We start from the raw sequence: 19,912 nt of genomic DNA, 5'->3' as shown, positions 1-19,912 counted from the left end.
TCCACTTGCTGGACCCCTGCACTACCGCTCTGTCACAATGCCCAATCCCTGTAGTGGGGGTGAACCCCTGAAAGTCCTTTCATGGAACGTTAACTGCCTTCTAGACAAAATCAAACGAACTGAGGTTTTAAAAATACACCCGAAGGGTTAACCCGGACGTCCTACTATTACAAGAAACGCATCCACTGGGAAATCAATGTCCCTTTTTAGCACATCAGGGATTCAACAGGGCATGGTACTCTGGGTTTTCCAGGGGAGCACGCGGGACGGCTGTCCTCCTGTGGCGCTCCTTTACCTTCTCACCAGCCCAAGTGATTACTGACCCTCAAGGCCGCTTTACTGCCTTTACAGGTATGCTCGGGGACTCGACTGTATATCTAATGTCACTATATGACCCCCATCCCTGGACCCACTATTGCCGCCACGGGTGCCCCAACCTCCAACAGGAAACTGGGGGCCAAGCGCCTTGGAAATTGGGCCTCCACACTGAGCCTCTGTGACGTCTGATGCACTTGGCATCCTAAGACATTGCAATACACACACACCTCTGCTGCACGCCACACCCACTCTCGCATAGATCTCATCTTTATGCACGCCCCAGACGGTTGAGCAGTTTCCGAAATTCAAAACATGACGCATGGAGTGTCTGACCACTCCCCATTCCTTCTGCGGGGAGGGGGGCCTACGGGAGCTTTGCGACCCATGTAGCGACTAAACACAGACAGCTGCAACTAGTACGCGAAGAGATCAAAAGTATCTCCCTCAAATCTTCCAAATTAGTTTGGAGATTCTCAGTGGCCAGGGTCTCTTGGTTGGGGAGACAAGAATGGCAAGTTGCTCCACTAGCTCGCTACCCACCCCATGGCCAACCGTATTGTCCCCGAAATCTGCGCTATACAGAAACACATCTCTCGCACCCCTCCAACAATCGCACAGACCTTCGAGACCTACTAGAAAGGACTGTACTCAGCAGATCCCCCTCATAGGCAACAGAGCAGCTCCTCCTTTCTACATAACATACCCCTTCCGCGGCTCTCACAAGCAGAACTTAAAATCCACGCCCGAAGAAATTGTGGAGGCTACAGCCTCACTCTCCACCCATAAGACCCCAGGTACAGTTGGGTTTCCAGAGGAATAATATGCAGCATTCCGCGAATCCTGATCCCAAGACTCCATGCCCTCTTCAAGGAAGCTATAGAGAAAGGCACCTTCACCAACGACACAGCTACCATCATGGTCATAATCAAAGTAAACCCTCCCCCGTCCTGATGTGCTCAATACCGTCCAATTTCACTTATTAACACAGAGGTTAAAATCTTCGTAACTATCCTCGCTACCCGCATGAAGCAGGTGCTCCAGACACTCATACACCCCGAACAATGTGGCTTCATGCCACACTGCAGGACACCTCTGTGACCCTCGCCCACCGTAGTCTCTTTTCACCATACCTAGCCCTAGTGCTGCTCGAATTTGAATAGGTCTTTGATATGGTTAATTGGCATTACCTTGGGGACGTGTTGGAAAAGGCAGGCTTAGGGCCCACCGATCAAAGAATGGTGAAGGTCCTTTACTCTACTCTGTCTGCCTGGATCCTTATAAATGGAGCTTTGTCGGACACCTTCCGATCAGGAGGGAACCCGACAGGGATGTCCGCTTTCACCTCTCCTCTATGCCCTTGCAATCGAACCTTTGACATGTCGCATCCAGATGGATGGCCAGATACAGGGGAGGCGCTAGCAGGGTTCCCAAGAGGACTGGATCTCTTTATATGCAGACGACGTTGTCGTGTATTTGGCTGACACGGTCCATTCCGACCAAGATCTCTTCAGATCCTCCATTTGTTCGAGAGGGCATCGGGCTTACACCTCAACCCGGCCAAATCCACTGTGGTGCCGCTCCATACCTCTAGAGAATGCATGGAATGGCAAGCAACCATCCCCTTGCGAAGGCTCTCATTCAAATATCTCGGGATCTGGGTGGGGCTCCTCCCTGAGCTGACCTGGTTCCTTAATCTCAACAGACTCCTCAAACGTACAAAAGAAGACCTGTCGTTGGCAAACTCTTCCACTTAACCCCCTTGGTAGAGTTGCATTCTTTAAGATGATGGTTCTCCTCCGTCTCTTGTACACCATTCAAAATCTTCCGATCCACCTCCCTTGCAGAGGGTTCCGCGACCTGAGCGGGGTAATCACGACCTTTCTCTGGGGTGGCTCAAGATTGCGTCTGCCCCTCAAAACTTGTCAGCGGGCCACATAACAGCAGATGGTTGGATCCAACTTATCGGCTGGAACTGGAGAGCTTCAAATTCTCTCAAGTCCAGGCCATGCTCTATGGGGGCCTAATTCGCCACACTCTACCAATAGTTACCCGCACAGTTCTACTGGCACGAGGCTCCACGCAGCGGCACATCCAATGGGACACTAAACTCTCACTGCAAACTCCGATGTGACACAGCTCTTGGTGGCAAGAGTTCGCAACACAAACAGGTTTCCAGAAATAGGATTTGATTGAGATAACTTGCTGGGGGACATATGGAAGGGGGAGCACCTGTCCTCCTTTCGGGACATACAACAGGCATACTCCTTGCACTCCACCAATTCTTCCAATATCTTCAACTGTGCCACGCCCTCGCCCTCCACATCCCTGACCAGACAGCAATCCCCTAATTTAGCTCACTAGAGGCCAAGCTCCTCATTGGAAACTTAGGAAACGAGGGAACATCCCAAATGTATCGATCCCATATTAACAATAGCCCATCTCCACTAGAACCTCTTAGAGCACGCTGGGATCGTTGGCTTTGTCCTCTAGAGGAGGAAGACTGGAAGGATGCACTGATGGCCCCTAGGCACTCACTATATCAGCCAGGCTCTGCCTCATTCAGATCCACTACCTTCATTGCGTATATCTTACCCCGGTGTGGCGCCACAAAGCAGGTTTCCTCCCAAGCCCACAATGTCCGTGGGCTTGGGAGGAATTCACCAAAGCAGAACCAGACTACTTCTACCACATGGTTTGGTCCTGTGCCTTCCTTTCTAAATACTGGTAGAGATTACTACTTGTTCTAAACAGTTTGTCCTTCTTACCCAATAACACATGCTGCTTCAATTGTACAATTAATTGAAACATCGCCGAAATGTGCGCAGATTGACTGAGTAACAAGTCAGTCAGATTTCTTTAACAGGATTGTGACAATCACCTAGATTATGCAAAATGTTGCTCTTTAATGGTTTCTGGAGCAGAGAAAGGGGCATAAAGACGTTTAGTTGAACGTGGTAACAATTTAAGAATGTGACCCTTATTTTCACATGCCAATATAGACCTTTTAACAAAAGACTGGCCATTTAAAAACTACATGTAGCCCTAGCTGTTCAAGCCAGAATCCATTCAACAACAAAACAAGTCAGCTTTTGTGATGATCAACAAGTCTCCTCTGCATTTCCCTCAAATTTTACTTACACTTCGTCTCCATTCTGAACACTCTGCGTGTGTGCGCTTGGATCTTGAAGGCCGTTGTTCTTATCTAGCTGGATTGTGGATATTTGGGTGGCCACTGCAGTAACATTCATCAGAGGGCCATCCTCTCCCTTAGACTTGACATCTTTGCGTTTACGAGGTACACTAACAGTTCTTTGTGAGGTGACTGGGTCTGAAGAGTCCGGATGGGAGGTCGAAGAGTCAGCAACTGCAACCTCTGGGTGGACATTGGCACTTTGAGGGTTGGCAAGGATAAATTCACCATTTACACAAAGGGGGCTGCTGTTAGGAGCATGATCTCCCTCTACCTTAGTCTTATGCAGTAGAACAGTCTGTGCTTTCCTCTTGCAGGTTGCATTAGCCGCATCATTGGGACTCAGGCTTGTACTTGCATTACTGCAAACTACAGCGTCACCAATATGACTCTTACTAAAGCCGTTTTGAGTCAGCTTTCGCACAGCTTCAGTTAGCTGTACCCCTTGATCTCTGGTTTCTGAGCGCCCCCTTCTTCTTTCAGCATCATCTAACTTGTAAGACGTCTGTGGCACCTTTTGACTAGACCCGCTGTGTACAAAGCCTACAGCAGAAGAGTTCATGTGGCTTGGATTGAAAACACTATTGCTTTTGGGAGGGACTTCATCAAGTTGGCAGATGGTGCCATCTCCATTGCTAGCAGGGTGGTGCCAGGATGAGGATCCCGCTGACATCCTGGGGTTTTTTACTCTACGGCTCTCCTGAGCTAGATATGAAGGCACTGCAGCACTGTTTGGCCTCAGAAATGAATTGGTGTTTAGTGCTGGTTTACAGGATGCGCTAGTAACCTTTCTGGAGCGAGTGGTAGTCCTTATTCCAATGTTCGGTGGCTCTCCAGCTGCACTTGGTGGGTGGTACTGATCCACAAATGACGAAGTCATGGCACTTTCAGATATGGCAGATGTATTGGCAGGTAACTCAGTGAACGGATCTCTACTGGGAGAACAAACTCTTCTGCGCACGACCTCAGATCTCAAGCACAGCGACTCTAGTTTCTGATAGGGTTTATGAACACGGTGAGATTGCTGAAAAACAAGAGTGCTTGCCAATTGGTCACGAGGCAAGAATGCCTGCTGCTGAGGGGCACTAAACACTGTACGTAGTGGTAGGTTGCAGGCATCCGTAGTAGTTAACTGGCCCGGGAAAAAATAGTAACTGTTCTGTGGTAGAAGTTCAGTGAGTACATGTTTTCGATCCTCCATCACAGGAACTTGTTTTTTCTGTAGCCTCCAAATTGGCTTCACCTGTAGCCGCGGAACAAGCCATAGGTTTTTTGTTTTTTGTGGCACTTCCGACGAATTGGCAACAACGCTCCCAGCTGCAGCACTTGGCCTGTGCGAGATTCTCCTTTTTAAGACGGGGCTATGATGTTCTGTCCCTGCTGAGGCCATGAGTGGGCCATATTACGGAAGACACAAGCAGGGCATGGGCAGGAGGACATCAGGCATCTGTCTGCGTCTTCAGATATGGCAGCCTGAAAAGATCAAAAACAAAATGTTAACTATTTCTTACTTTGATGAGTTCCTTTTACGGACAACTTATATTCCATGCCTATAGTCTCAAAGCTAAGTTTAGGAGAGATAATGGTTAACAGTATAAAACGGAGAAAACAAATAAGGAGAAATATCTAACATTTGATTAAGAGACACAGGAATATCCAACAGGATCATTTAACAGGAACATCTAACTTGTATAAGATAGGATAGTACACAATTGCACTATGAAAAGAGCCCTATTTTCTATGCTTCTCCTCTACTGCCCACTTGTTATGTTTACAAACCACCTGTGATCACAGTAGTCTATGAGGAGATTAAACAAGGTAAATATGGCCATGCACACCACCCTACTCCTTTATTCCCACATCAAACCTCTAGCACAACTCTAAGTTATCCTGTGTGATGCCTCACTTGAGCCAATCTTTGCATACATTAGTTTAAAGGAAAAACAATATCCCAACAGGTATGAATAGAAAGACAATTTATATTGCATGCACAAGGCATTACAACGGTCAGGGAAAGGAGACACTTATTCACAGGAGTTCGAAGTACAAAAATGATCTTTAGTCTCTTAATATTCAATTCATATCAAGACAAATTCCTGCCACAGAGAATATGTACAATTGTCTTTCTATTCATACCTGTTGGGATATTGTTTTTCCTTTAAACTTCTGAACCCCAATCCCGATTGGTTTATGGGTCATACTCCTGTTCTTTTTTACAAAAAATCTTTGCATACAGGCATATTTCCTCTGAGCTTCAAATTTGCGGCAAACCTGCCCCTATCCACACATCAAAAAAAAAAAAAAGACACACACTTCTTTCATTCCTCTCTAACTATTGTTCAGCCTCTCTATTTTCCGCCATGCCGTTGCGCAACTCTGCACACTTATGCATTCCATTATAGAATCACTAGTTTGGTTTTATCTATGTTCATTTCCATATATTTGTTCAGGCAATAACACATATTGGCAGAGATCGGACCTCTGCTGGCCCTCGAGGTTTCACTAAATACTATATCATCGTTATGCTGCAATGACAAAAGATTTTCCACCGATATTTGGGGTTTGGGTTATCACACTAGGATTAATTTAATCCATTATATAAAGATTAAATAGGAGGAGTGAGTAGTATAGGTCGTACACTTACGCCATGTATTTAAGTTAATGGATTTTGACAAATCCCTTTGTCCGGAGTTTCTAGATTGGAATCAGTAATAGATGCGTTTAATAGGTCCTTAACATGTTTTGATAAGAACAGTGCCTTTCTATGATTTATAGGATAATTTAACAAAAGGGAAATGCATAAAATTATAATTTGATGATATCTAAAGTCCATAAAATTATAACATTTTGAATCAAGATAAATAAAATGATGATAAACTTGCTAATTAAGGGTTATAATCTGATTGAAGGCATGCTCGAATGGAGAAATAAGAGTATACACGTGTGCAGTGGACATGTCAGATAGATGTACAGAGAGAGGACTTAAGCGAACAGGCCACAGATCATAGAGAGTAAGAAATTACAGCTTTTCTAAAGAAGAAGAAAGTGGCACCTTTTAGACATTTTTGAGAATTTCTTGTGATGGCGTAAACACTGGACCACTTGGAGAGACTATAACAGCGTTGCTAACCTAAGTCACAAATGCCTCTGCAAAACAACACCACAAAGGAAAATCAGGACATACACTTAAGAACCTAGAGGGAGGGGGCGTGGCCAGGCGCCAATGCAGATGGCCGCCTAGGAACCGAGCTCCGCCGGGACTGCTGTTGTCCCCACGAAATCCGGCATTGTATCCTGGTTGGAGCGCTCTCCTTTTGGTGCACCAACTCCCCCAAGTGAAGCGCCACCGCTCCGCGCTTTGAGCGGAGTCCTAGCGCCCAGTGGGGATGAAACGCCGCGACCGACTATCCTGCGGCTGGCCCCGGGATCGCGACTTGGAGCCTGAGGGCCGGTAGGGAAGAAACTAGGGGCCCCGGCATGTGGCCTCCTCTCTGCACTGGGCCGGGGCGGGGCCTGATCTGCGGCGGCTGGGCTCGGAGGGGCGCCGAGCCGAACTCCAAACACTAACCTGCGGGATCCAGCGGGCACTCCGGAGGAAGTGCACACGGACCGGAGGAGGTGCCGCGTGGGCCTCGTTCTGCGCCGCCGTCCGCCCGTTGGGGTGGCCGTCCCGCAGAGAGGAACGCTGCCTTCGCGTCTCTGCCACGCTGACGCCCCTGATGTGGGGGGGCCCCCCGAGGAGTAATATCTGGCGGCGGGAAGGTGGTGGTGGTGCGGCGACCGGAGCGGCGACTCTTGGCGCCACAGCACCGTTGGCAAAGAACTCGGGCGGAGAACCTGAGGGCTGGGCTTCGGACCGGTCGACGGTGACGCACGAGTGATAGGAAGGCCTGCAACTGGGGCGAGCGAGCTGTTGCACTGGGAGCTCCCCACCTGCAATAGTGGTAGCCCTGGCCTCATGGCCGGGCTGAACTGCTCCACACAATAGGCGCATTTTACCGCGTCCAGCGGGCTGGGGCCTAGTGAGGCACTCGGCGAACACACGCGTGGTGCCAGTCTCGACCAGCCACGCAGCTTTACCGACCTGCCCTTGTGAAGGAGCGGTGACAGACTGGGAGTAGCGGCTGTCGACATCCAGCCTGGTGGCACGAACTTGCTGGTGAGGGCACTGATACCCAACATGGGGCCCAAGACGGGAACAACCACTCAAGCTAACAAACTGGATAAATATGCGGTGCAGACTGGTCCGACGCAATCTGGAGCGAAAGGGGGAGACTCCAAGAGCCCAGCGGAGCCCTCATTGACCTCCATAATGGCCGCGATACAGACGCTTGGCACAAACCTCGAGACCAAAATGGACACAAGATCTCCATTGAGGTTAAGCTACTACGCACAGACCTCGGCAAAACCACGGAAAGATCCAGAAATAATGAGACAGACATCAAGGCACTCCAGGCCTCCGAAAAACGGCTTGAGGGGCGGGTGAACGAACTCGTACACCAACACCGCCAAATGGCTCTAAAGCTCGAGGACCAGGAAGGGAGGGCCCGACGGAGTAGGTGTACCGGAAAATTCAGAGGGGCAAAGTACAGGAGCTATTTCTGGAAGACCTAATTCTAAACCACCTGAAGCCAAAGAGACTCTCCACGATTTTTACCATTGAGCCGGCTCACCGAGCCCTGGTCCCTAAGCCCAAGCCAGGGGCCCCCGCCAAGGACAATAATCGCAAAAATATTGAACTATCGAGACCGTGATGCCATCCTCCAGGTGGCCAGACAACAGGGAGACCTGTAATACGAAGGGGCTACCATCCGATTCTTTCCTGATTTCACGTTACAAGTCCAGCAAGAACGACGCTCCTTCATGGGAGTAAAGGCAGCGCTCCGAGACCGGGGCATCAAATATATGATGTTCTTCCCAGCGAAACCTAAGATCATTGCGGGGGGCAAATCCCGATTCTTCACCTCGCCTGCAGCGGTCCAAGAGTGGCTCGATGAGACAGTACCGACGGCACAGGCAACGCAGGACCGCGACAACTGGAGAGAAACCAGGGCCTCCTCCCCCGGGTCGGCGGTGGGAAGATCAGCGGTGGACGAGCAGAGCCAAAGGTCGTGGCGTTCCAGATCGAACAGTCCCCGCTGGGACCCGCTCCAAGACAATTCAGCGCGATGAGGAGTCAGACTGCGAAACCACGCCACATCGAACAGTAATGTATACTGCATGAACGGGGGTAATGTTTCGGTGTCACTGGTGTGGGAAGTGGACCCATTCGACCATTATTTCCGTGACTCTAAAACTGAGCCTCGAGTGCACCATAGACTTGGGGGACCTATAGTCTGGGGACAAACAGGGTTGGCGGCTGGAGTCGGGGCCGGCCCACGTTCTCACTAACAGAGTTTTCCTCGGGGGGGGGGGGGGGAGGGAGGTTCACTCTCTCCGGGATGGGGTTGGGCGACAGGCGCTCTGCTAATTGGGGTAGTGGGTAGTTTGAAACCTACAGAGCAGGGGGCAGGGTGAGGGGGAGGGGCGGGGGGGCGGGTTTGTTCGCAGGGGAGGGAGGGCAATTCCGAAAGGGATGGAAGGACAGAGGGTAATGGATCCATTGCAAGGTTAACCAATCGCTCTATATAGTGTTTTGAAATGTTGGGATGGGAGGTGGGAGGGGGGGGGGGGGGGGGAGTTGGGAGGTTTTTAAGGTCACGCATTGCTATTGTGAATGGAGTCAAGAAATACACCGATGTACAGGGACAGGCCAGCTCCTACAGTAACGGATATGGCTAGGAGATGGGAGAGAAGTCTTAAGATCCTCAGCTGGAATGTGAACGGGCTGGGCGACGGGCTTAAACATACCATAGTATTGCAATTTATTAAACGTCACTTCCCCGATGCAGTACTCGTGCAAGAAACGCACTTGATGGGTAACATGCCAGGCCCTCAATAGATGGGGATATACTTTGGCGGTTCACTCCGGCTTCACCTCCGGCTCCAGGGGAGTGGGAATCCTGCTGCGCCGCTCCCTGCCCTTCCACATTGACAACACGAAAACTGACCCACAGGGCCGCTTTGCAGCACTTTCTGGGAGGTGGGAGGGCCGCAGGTTAAACCTTCTTTCCACCTATATCCCCCCTGGCCTCCAAACCCAATGCTACGCAGACATGGGCAATCTTATACTCTCCCTCCCGGACGGCCAGTTGATCATCGGGGGAGATTTCAACGCAGTAGTCTCAGGAACCCAAGACAGACACCCTTCCAGAGACATTCCCCAAGGGCAAAAATGGCTAGCTGACTTCCTAGATGCCTTCGGGCTCACAGACGTGTGGCGACTGATGCATCCCACTGACAGACACTTTACATTCTTCTCCGGCCCACATCATTTGTTCTCCCGCCTGGATTATATACTGACCCCATTACAGCACGACACTATTATACGGGAGGCCACGCACCTAGTACGTGGAATCTCCGATCATTCCCCAGTCTGGACACACATCACGATCGGGAATAGAAGGGAGGGCTGCGTTCTGCCGATAAACGCCTGGCATCTAAAAAACGAAGAGCTTCGGAAAAAGCTGTCCCTCTCCATAATGCAATATTTCGAACAAAATGTCGGATCGGTGAGTTCTTAGATAACCCTATGGGAAGCATTTAAAACCGTGCTCAGGGGAGAGGCCTTGTTGGCAATCTCGGGCCGCCGTAGGGACAGGGAGGCGCAGATTAATTCTATTGAATCGGACCTGGGGGCACTGGAGGAGGCGGCACGCGAGGGTCGGGAGCAGGAGGTGCGCCACCGGCTGCAATTGAAAACGGCGGAATACAGGGAAATGGTTACGCAGGCTGCCCAGACGGTGGCCCGACATAAGGCGGGCAGGATCTACGACCAAGGCGGCAAAGCCGGCAAACTTCTCGCGTGGCTTGACAAAAAAAAGCAGACAAACAAAATTGTACCAGAACTACAAACAGCTTCTGGGGCCAGGGTTACTGAACCCCGGGAGATCACAGCAGAATTTGCAAGGCACTTCCGACAGGTGTATAGCAAAGGTTCGGACCGCCCGGAAGAGGACTCTGTTGCTCTTCTGACTGATATTCGTATGCCAAGCCTGTCAGACGCTGACAGGGATGCCCTAGAGGCTCCACTCGCCACGGCCGAACTGGAGCGTGCGATAACAGACCTTCACCCAGGTAAAGTCCTTGGACCCAACGGTCTCTCGATCGAGCTGTACAAGCTAAAACCGGACACCCTTAGTTTGCATCTAAAACACATGTTTGAGGAGAGCAAAGAAGCAGGAATATTGCCGCGAGATCAACGCATAGCAACTATCGTAGCTATACCAAAGGACGGCAAACCGAAAGAGTCCTGTTCCTCTTACAGACCCATTTCCCTGCTTAATGCAGAACCGAAAATATTGGCAAAAACTCTCGCCAATAGGCGTCAAGCCGTCCTACCCACCCTGGTCCAACCAGACCAGTCCGGCTTCATGCCCCATCGAAACACGGCGCTCAACATCCGCCGCCTGAATGGTGTACTGGGGAGGTGCCAAACAACGCGCGAAGATGCGGTGGTGGTTTCACTTGACGCCACCATGGCATTTGACACCCTGGAATGGCCATACATGATAGCAGTGCTCCGTAAAATGGGATTCAGCCCCAATTTTATAGCATGGGTCCGTCTTCTCTACTCGGAACCCTTGGCCCAAGTGGTGATTAATGGCAAGGTCTCCGAGGTTTTCGCCCTGGAGAGGGGAACCAGACAGGGCTGCTCGCTCTCTCCCCTCCTATTCGCACTCTCCCTCGAACCACTCGCGCTTGGATCAGACAAGACATTTACCTTAAAGGCATTCAATGGGCGGATGAATGGGAGGACAAGATCTCCTTATACGTCGATGATATCCTCCTCTACTTGTCCAAACCACCGAGGTCTATCGTGGCAGCAATGGATATATTCTCTAGTTTTGGGTAGGATTCGGGTGTCCGGATCAATTGGAGCAAGTCTCTTCTCTATGTCCTCCACGGCAGCCCCCCCAGGCTGCCCACTCACAGTTGCGGAGGATGGATATAACTACCTGGGAGTTTTTGTCTCCACAGACAAGGCTCTTCTCTACGAGAGGAATCTGTTACCGCCCCTGCGACGGCTCCAGCGTGACTCTACCACGTGGCAGAAACTTCCACTATCCCTGCTGGGCCGGGCGGCCCTCTTCAAAATGATGGCACTGCCTCGGTTCCTCTACGCCCTACAAAACTATCCAGATCTGGTACCGAACTCCTATTTTGTAGCAGTGGAGGCGGCGCAGCGGGTCCTCCTCTGGTCAGGTACACCTAGAATAGCACTCCGCAAACTCACGCTGGGATGGTACGACGGAGGGATAGCCCTCCCAGATATCCGCAAGTATTACTGAGCCGCCCACCTGTCTGCGATCAACCAAGGGACATACAGCGACGGTAATGACCCAGGCTACGGGATGGACAAGTGGTTACTCCCCGGTGGGAACTACGAAGCCGCACTCTATTCCAGACCTGGTAAACATCAGCTCACGGGACCAACGAAACACTCGGTACAAATATGGCATCTGGCGCAGCGTAAGCTTGGTTGGTCCAACACTCTGACCATGGCCACTCCACTATGGGCATCCGAGAAATTAGGAAATCTGGGGCGCACAAAGTGGTTGCATAGCTGGGACCTTATTGGCATCTCGCAAATTAAAGACTTGTGGGGCCCCAAAGGGGTCAGGTCCTTTACTTACCTACAAGAAACATACAAATTAGCACACACTGAATATTTCAGGTATATGCAAATTAGACACTCCCTCCGATCTAACATACCGCTTGGAACTACACCCCCACAGGCCTCCCCACTCGAGGACAGGCTGCTAGACAGACACATGCCAGAACACGCCATATCCCTCACATATAAAAAACTTATAAACAATCCCCCTGACCCACTCGTGTCCCTTAAAGAGAAGTGGGTGGCCGACGGGATGGAGATCGATGATGAAGAATGGTTGAATGCGCTGGCATCTCCTAAAGAGGTGGCGATCTCGGCTAGACTTAGGCTCATACAACTGAAAATATTACATAGAGTGTATATCTCCTGCACTAGACTACAGTCGATGGGAAGAGGGGGGGGGAGGGACTCTGCAGACGGGGATGCGGGGAGACGGGCTCCTTTTTCCACATACTGTGGGACTGCCCATTGGTGAGGAGGTACTGGAGACGTGTGATGCAATGTATGCACGAAGTATGGGAGGTAGACATACGCCTGGAAGCGAAGAGGTGCCTCTTGAATATTTGGGAACCCACGGACTTGCCTTCAAAAGGGAGAATCTGGGTTACACTGGGGCAAATGGTGGCAAAGAGGAACATCGCCCGCCTCTGGGGCACATCCGCCCCACCGACACTAGCCGAATGGCAAAAAGACATGGATTGGTGCATGCTACAGGAGAAGACTGTATATACTGTGCGAGGATGTCCCAGAAAGTGGGCAGAGGTGTGGTCAAGATGGAACGAATACAGAGGTGACATATGTGAGCCTCCGCTAACCCACCGCTCTGGTTTAGAAGATATAGAATAACGTGTTGCTCCCCAAGGCTAACTAAATTAATAATATGTATCATACTGTCAATGTGCTATAATGGTGTTATGAATGACTCTACTACACAAAATGTAATGACCAAATTTGTTCACTGTAGTTTGCAAATAAAAAGATTTTAAAAAAAAATAATGTAGAGGGAGCTGTCTCGCAGGTGCTGCTGAACAAAACATCCGAGACTGCCGCTAAACTGGTGCAAAATACTGCGAATGGCACAGAGCTGAGTGAGGACCATGAGAACATCGACCTGCAAAAGTCAGATCCAGAGGGCTCTAGGGGTGGAATGGAGATGGATTCTAGCCAAGAATCCATAACGGACCTGGAGAAGTTGCAGGATGGTGACAAAGAAAGATGTGAAATCGGAAAATGAAGACTACAAGTCATACAAACCACAAGGTCATTTAAGCAAGTGGATATAAGGAGGGTAGTTATAAGGAAGGTTGAGTTAAAAAAAATCCTTTTCTTCAGCAAGAGACCGAAAGAGAAGCCTCAGGGGGACAAAGACGCTAGCAGGACTACAAGTTACACACCCGGTGCTACGTTAGGTCTCTGCTACTCGAAAGCAACTTTCCGTAGCGCATAAATTGTGTTGCTGTAACAGATTTGACGCAATTGTAACAAGCATTGGCATAGCCAATAGGTCTCGCCTTTGGGACCTGAGCACGAGGGAAAAAGTGATGAGAAAACGGTCACAGCTGCTTGTTTCAGGAGACCGCAATGCACAAGGGAATAACTAATGCCGCTGTCTTAAAATGCATCCATGTAACAAATAATGTGTGACAATAGATAGTCTTGGAAAAGCGTGAATAATAGTTTAGCGATTTGAGCAAAAGACATACACTTTAAGTTCTATCTTATGACTACACAGCACTCTAATGAGACCGCTCGAGAGGCTCCTTGTCTACTGTGTAGATTTTTACAACCTGCAGGCCAAAGAGGAGGAGAGGGCAGGAGCGAATATGAGAGAGAAAGAATGGAAGAAGGAATGGCAGATGGAGCTCAAGTGGGAGAGTGAGTGAGAGAGAAGAGAGAGCTAGAGGAGAGAGAATGAAGGGGAGAGAGAGAGAGAGAGAGAGAGAGAGAGAGAGAGAGAAGGGGAGAGAGTGAATGAAGGAAGGAGAAAGCGAAAGAGAGAATGAAGGGGGAAGAGAGAATGAAGGGGAGAGAGAATTAAAGAGGGGGAGAGGGTGAGAGAGAGAGAGAAAGAGAATGGGGGAGAGAGAGAGGGAAGAAGTGATGCGAAAAAAGTAACAGCCAATGTTGCCTTGTTTTGTGTGAGATAAAAAAAAGCAAGAGACAGTGCGAGCAAAGTAGAGTTAATAAGGCGTTGAAAAGAAAGAAAAAGAAATATAAGACAAATAGTGAGAAAAGGTAATATAAGACAAATAGCGAGAAAAGGTAAAAGCAAAACACAGAGTGAATAATAAAAAAAAGAAAACCATTAGAGCACGAGGGAAGAAGTGATGAAAAAACTGTCACAGTAAAAGCTAAGAATACCTAACGAGCGGCCGGGAAACTGAAAGTACGGCCGGCCACCAGCCAGCCATGAATAATTAGGGGAGGAGAAGCCGCACAGCACACGCTGGGAGAAGCCCTTTGATGTGCTGTGCGGCCGCGATGTGCGCTCTGTGCTGGGGAGGGGGGAGGGCAATTAGCCTGCAAGATCAAAGGAAGGGTGGGAGGGACATTGGGGAACAGATGGCCATGAAAGTTTATGGGCCAAAAGCGCGTGCCTGTGGCCACGTGAACTCGATGAAAACTGCATGAAAAAAGCGGTGGTTTCACGAGGATTTTGAGCACTTGAATTCTCGCCATTTCCCATTCCTTCGGAATGGAAAAGACGAGACCTAAAAAATGTATTGCAATAAATTGGAGGCTGAATGGCTACCCTGCTCTTCAGACAAATGCTACCGGCAATCATAACATTGTTCTTAACGCCAGGGCGGTACGACTATTTCGAGGGTTGCAAAACGGATAACCCAAGTCGATTCAATCATGACTGTCTCACAATGGGGTCTGATTATTCAGAAAGGTTAATACAAAAACTCTGTCACAAGCTCAACCCCATCAAAATTATGCAGGTGGTGGGAGTGGTGTACACAGTGAAAGAAATGTACGAGCCTTCCGAATGTTTTAAGATGATTGTGCAATTTTTAAAGTATATTAAAATAATAAAGACCCCCCCCCCCATCAGAGAATGTGTAAAGCATGTATGAAGAGGGTGATGATATTTGTTTCACAATGAAATATCATTTTAGGAAGTATTATTATAGACATTTTAAGATTAAGTGTCTTAACAGAAGCCTAAAAAAGATCCTCTAAAATTTTATAAAGCGTACTGAATAAAAACATGTATTTGTATTTGTATTTTATGTATTCTAAAGCGCAAACAATCGCTCCGAAAGGAGCATCCTGGCGCTAAATAGACAGTGTGCAAAAATTAGAAAAATTAGGAGACTAGATGAAGGTCATTACATGATCATCAGGGAGAGAATAAATCCATGTTCTGAGCTGCTTTCTAAAATGGTTTTCCTGAGTTAGGGATCTGAGATTGTTGGGAATTGAATTCCAAGCTTTGGAAGATAAAAAGGATAAATACTTGCCTCCTTTAATTTTGTATTTGAATTTTGGCAGCTTAATCAGGTTTGACCTGAGGATCTTAGGTCCTTGCAGGATTGTAGTGGGGGAATCGTTTAATAAGGTAGGTCGGGCCGGTGCGATTGAATGCACGGAAGGCTATGATTAAGATTTTAAACAATATTCTTTTGGGGAGTGGCAGCCAATGGAGGGTTTTGAGGGCGGCCGAGGCTGATGATCTCCTGGGTAACTTGAGAACAAGTCTAGCCGCTGCGTGCTGCACGCCTTGGAGCTTTTTGAGAGGGATTTTCTTTTTAACACCTGCCATCAGACCATTGCAGTAATCAAGACGTGCAAGGATTAAGGCCACTGCCACTGCCTTTCTTGAATCTATGGGTAGAAAGTCGAAAAACTTTCAGTGATTTATTGATATTAAAGCAGCTTTCTGCAACATTACTGACATGCTGGTCAAAGGATAATTCGGCGTCAAATAGAACGCCCAGATTCCTCGCTGATACCACTGCTTGGGGCGGTGCAGGGTTGTCCTCAGGCCACCATTTGCTGGGACAGAATTGGGGGTTTTTTCCCATAGGGAGAATTTCTGTCTTATTGGTGTTGCATTTGAGATGGTTTTGATCCATCCAGCAGAAGACATCTCTTAAACACTTTTTTAAATTCAGCTCAGCATCTGTAGAATTGTTCTCCAAAGGAACAATAAGCTGAGTGTCATCGGCATATGATGTCACTAATATGCCGTATGAGCCAATTAAAGAGATGAGAGGGACCACATAGATGTTGAATAATGGGCTTAATATTGAGCCCTGCGGGACTCCAGAGTGTACCTTTTTCTCTTTAGAAAGAAAAGGGCCCAAGGAGATGGTTTGGGATCTGTCTGCCAAGAAGGAGATTATCCAATCCAATGCAACATCTGTAATTCCTATATCCCTCAGTCTGTCTATCAGTAGGGAGTGGGAGATGGTATCGAACGCCGCCGTGAGATCTAATAAGATCATGACGGCGTTCTTCCCTTCAACCTGTAATAGTGTTATTGAATCGGTGAGTTCGATCAAGACAGTTTCCATAGAATGGTGTGAACGGAAACCAGATTGCTGAGGATGGAGGATATGGTGTGTATCTATGTAATTTTTTAATTCTTTGTGGACCATTTGTTCAGTAATCTTACCCAGGACGGGGAGGAGTGAGATCGGGCGTAAATTTGCAAGGTCTGTGGGGGATTTATTTGATTTTTTCATAAGAGGTTTCACGATTGCATGTTTCCATTCGCTAGGCACAACGCCTGAACTCAGGGAAGCATTAACAATCTCATTTATGATGGGATTGACAACCTCAATTAATTGATGAAGGATTCGAGGGGGGCATGAATCCGAGGGGGCACCAGATTTACATGTCAGGATTGCCTCCCGGGTCTGGAGGAGCGTAGCCGGGGTAAAGGTTCTAAGGCAGCCCTTCGGGTTCTCTCCACAGTCCGATGGAATAGGGAACAAGGCTCGACAAGGTGATTGGAAGTTCTTTTGTATTAATAAGATTTTTTCTTCAAAGAAGTCCGCAATCTGGTTGCAGAACTCTAAGGATGGTGGGATTTCCAGTTGTAAGGCTCTTGGATGGGTAAATGACTTAACGATGGAGAATATCGTTTTTTGTTTTTGCTTGGCTGTATTGATGGCATTAATGTAGAAGTTCTTCTTAGCAATTTTGATAGCATTGAGGTAAGTTTTCCTCTGCTGAGTATACAGGCTTCTATCTATCGGGTCGTAGGTTTTTCGCCAGCTACGTTCTCTTTTTTTGCATAGTAGATGGACTTTTGCTAGCTCAGGTGTGAACCAGGGGGCATTTATCTTCCTGTTTTTCCCTTTTCCCTGGGGGCGGTTCTGTGGTACCCGATCCTTGATCTCCTGTCGCATCCAAGTGTGAAAACATTTGGAGCCCTGAACAGCATCTCCAGGCATAATAGGGATAAGTGCATCAACGATGGGGTTGAGCTTAAAATTAGCCTCTACTCGTGTCCAGTTGACATGGTTCACTAAATTATGGGTAAGTTTCACTGGTGGTTGAGGCCGTGGAAGCTTAATGTGAAAAGGAATCAAGCAGTGGTCTGACCAAATTTGAGGGACGGGAGTCTGGGTCTCCAGAAGAGGAAAATTAGTGCATATTCCGTCCAGGGTGTGACCGGCTTGATGAGTGGGCTGTGTAACTATTTGTTGAAGGTTGAAAATCTCTAAAGTTTGGAGAAAATTCAATGCATATGTGTCAGATGTGGATTCTAATTGTAAATTAAAATCGGCCAAAAGTGTAAAATGTGGGTAGCGAACTAGAAGTTGTCCCCAGGAGTCACTAAGTGAATCTAAAAACGCCAAGGCACTACCTGGGGGGGCGATAAATCAAGCCACCTGAAAAGGAGGAGGATTCATTTAACTTGATAGAGAAACCCAGTCCTTCCACCCCTTTTAGGGGAGCTAAATTAAAGGTGTGACATTTTATGTGGTTTTTGAGCACCACCGCTACTCCTCCTCCCTTTCCTTTCAGTCTATCCTGTCGAAAGACGGTATAGCCAGGTGGAAGAGCAACTGTTAAGTCAGGGTTACTGTTCTCTGTCAGCCATGTCTCGGTTATGAAGAGACAGTCTAACTTTGAATCTACAATAAGATCGTTTAAATCTTGACTATGACAGCCCATAGAGCGTGCGTTTATCAACCCCCCTTTGAAGTGTGAGGTGATCGCAATAGTGTTATTGGGTGGGGTTTGTGTCGTACCTGGGGCCCAGGGTGAACACCAATGACAGGACCAGCACGAGAATGGGCCTCTGATTTTATCCATGTCGATCCTACAGGGACAGCCTGTGGGCATGTTGAGACTCTTAAGCTCGCTCACCTGGTAAGGTCGGGCAGAATGAAATTGACCAGCCCTTCCTGCGCCTGGCACGAACTTGGCGCGGACGAGCGCAGATGGGCTTTCCTTTGGCGCGCCCGCTGCGCCCGCCCGCTGCGCGGACGGGGACTGTTGTTCTTCATATACTGGTGGAGGAGGGCGGGAGGCGTCGCAAGACTGGAGCGCTACCCTTGTTCCACCCCAAGATGGCGGCCGTCCCTGTGTCCGATCGCGTCAGCTGCCAATCGCTGCGCGTGGACCAGGGTTCTAGGTGCTGCGAGGGCAGGAGGGAGTGCGATTAAAAGGGAAAGTAAATCTTCCCAGAAATACACGAAGCAAATAAAAAAACAATTTAAACAATTTTTAAAAAGTAGTCAGCCTAACGCCCGGCTTTCCGGCACACTGAATTTACATGCAGACGTTTGTGGCTTCTATAATTATCTGTGCACGTTTTTTGCATTGCAGAAAAGTATATTTTGCCACACAGTGGAGATTGGATTTTTGCCAGGCATTAAATAACTCAAAGATGCTTTTTATTTTCTGATTAGTGCAAATATGTCAGAACCCAAACCTGTGTTTTGTCCATCATCTCTAAGCGTAATAAATGATGCAAAATACTTGATGAGATCGAATAACGAGCGGAGACAGAAGCCTAAAGGCTTTTACAACTTGGACCGCAAGCTTAAGCACTGCACCAACCATTATACGATGTGTACATTTTGCACGCAAGGTACAAGTGAATAAAAACCAGTTTTTCAGTTTATGAATAGGACCTCCAGTTTGGGCCGCTGAGCCTTTTTGAGGGGGGAATGTCAAAGATGCAAATATATTAACTACGATCTTAGCAAGTAAAATCAACATAGTTCTGCTGCAGCTTGAGTTTCGGCAAGACTTGTGTTTATAGAATTGTTTTCGGTCTCAGGGCATCGATTATGCATTTTCAGTACCGCTTATATCATTGCACTAACTTAAAATAATACATTCTTGATTTATGTGCAATTAAAGAAACTTGCATTTACATCAAAAAGTCTCAGCATCTTGATATCATGCGAAATGAATTAATAAATAAAGTAAATTAAAAGAGAAACGATGAGCGGAGAGCGGAGGGGTGTGGTGTTTTGGTCCAAGAAGCACTGGGATGCAGAAGCTTTTCAAAAGAGTTTGGGCCAGATGCATCAAAGGGTTTTGCACATTCGGTGTGTTGATGCATATGGCCCTTTATTACAACCCTTTGAGGGTTGGTAGTTTTGGAGGGGTAGACAAAATTCACGACTTTATGAACGACTATATGAACAAAAAATATGTATGGACTGGTTATCAGGCAAAGATGCTTACATTATCAGGGATGTGGAATTCCTAAA

General features: G+C 48.2%; 1 protein-coding gene across 2 annotated transcripts in view; it reads right to left on the bottom strand.

Annotated features, from left to right (window-relative positions):
- The window catches only part of TTLL4 (tubulin tyrosine ligase like 4), a 411,567-nt gene that overhangs the window by 352,949 nt on the left and 38,706 nt on the right, over nucleotides 1–19,912 (bottom strand). For both annotated transcript variants that reach the window (XM_078679201.1, XM_078679202.1), the window contains exon 2: nucleotides 3,457–4,981. In XM_078679201.1, coding sequence (XP_078535327.1) covers nucleotides 3,457–4,898 — 1,442 coding nt within the window. In that variant the 5' untranslated portion in view covers nucleotides 4,899–4,981. The remainder of the gene's footprint in view (nucleotides 1–3,456; nucleotides 4,982–19,912) is intronic.

Source organism: Lissotriton helveticus, chromosome 3_1 (genome assembly GCF_964261635.1).
Source record: "Lissotriton helveticus chromosome 3_1, aLisHel1.1, whole genome shotgun sequence".
Classification (NCBI taxonomy): domain Eukaryota; kingdom Metazoa; phylum Chordata; class Amphibia; order Caudata; family Salamandridae; genus Lissotriton; species Lissotriton helveticus.
Note: the sequence above shows the minus strand (reverse complement) of the source record. Positions and strands in the feature narration are given on the sequence as shown.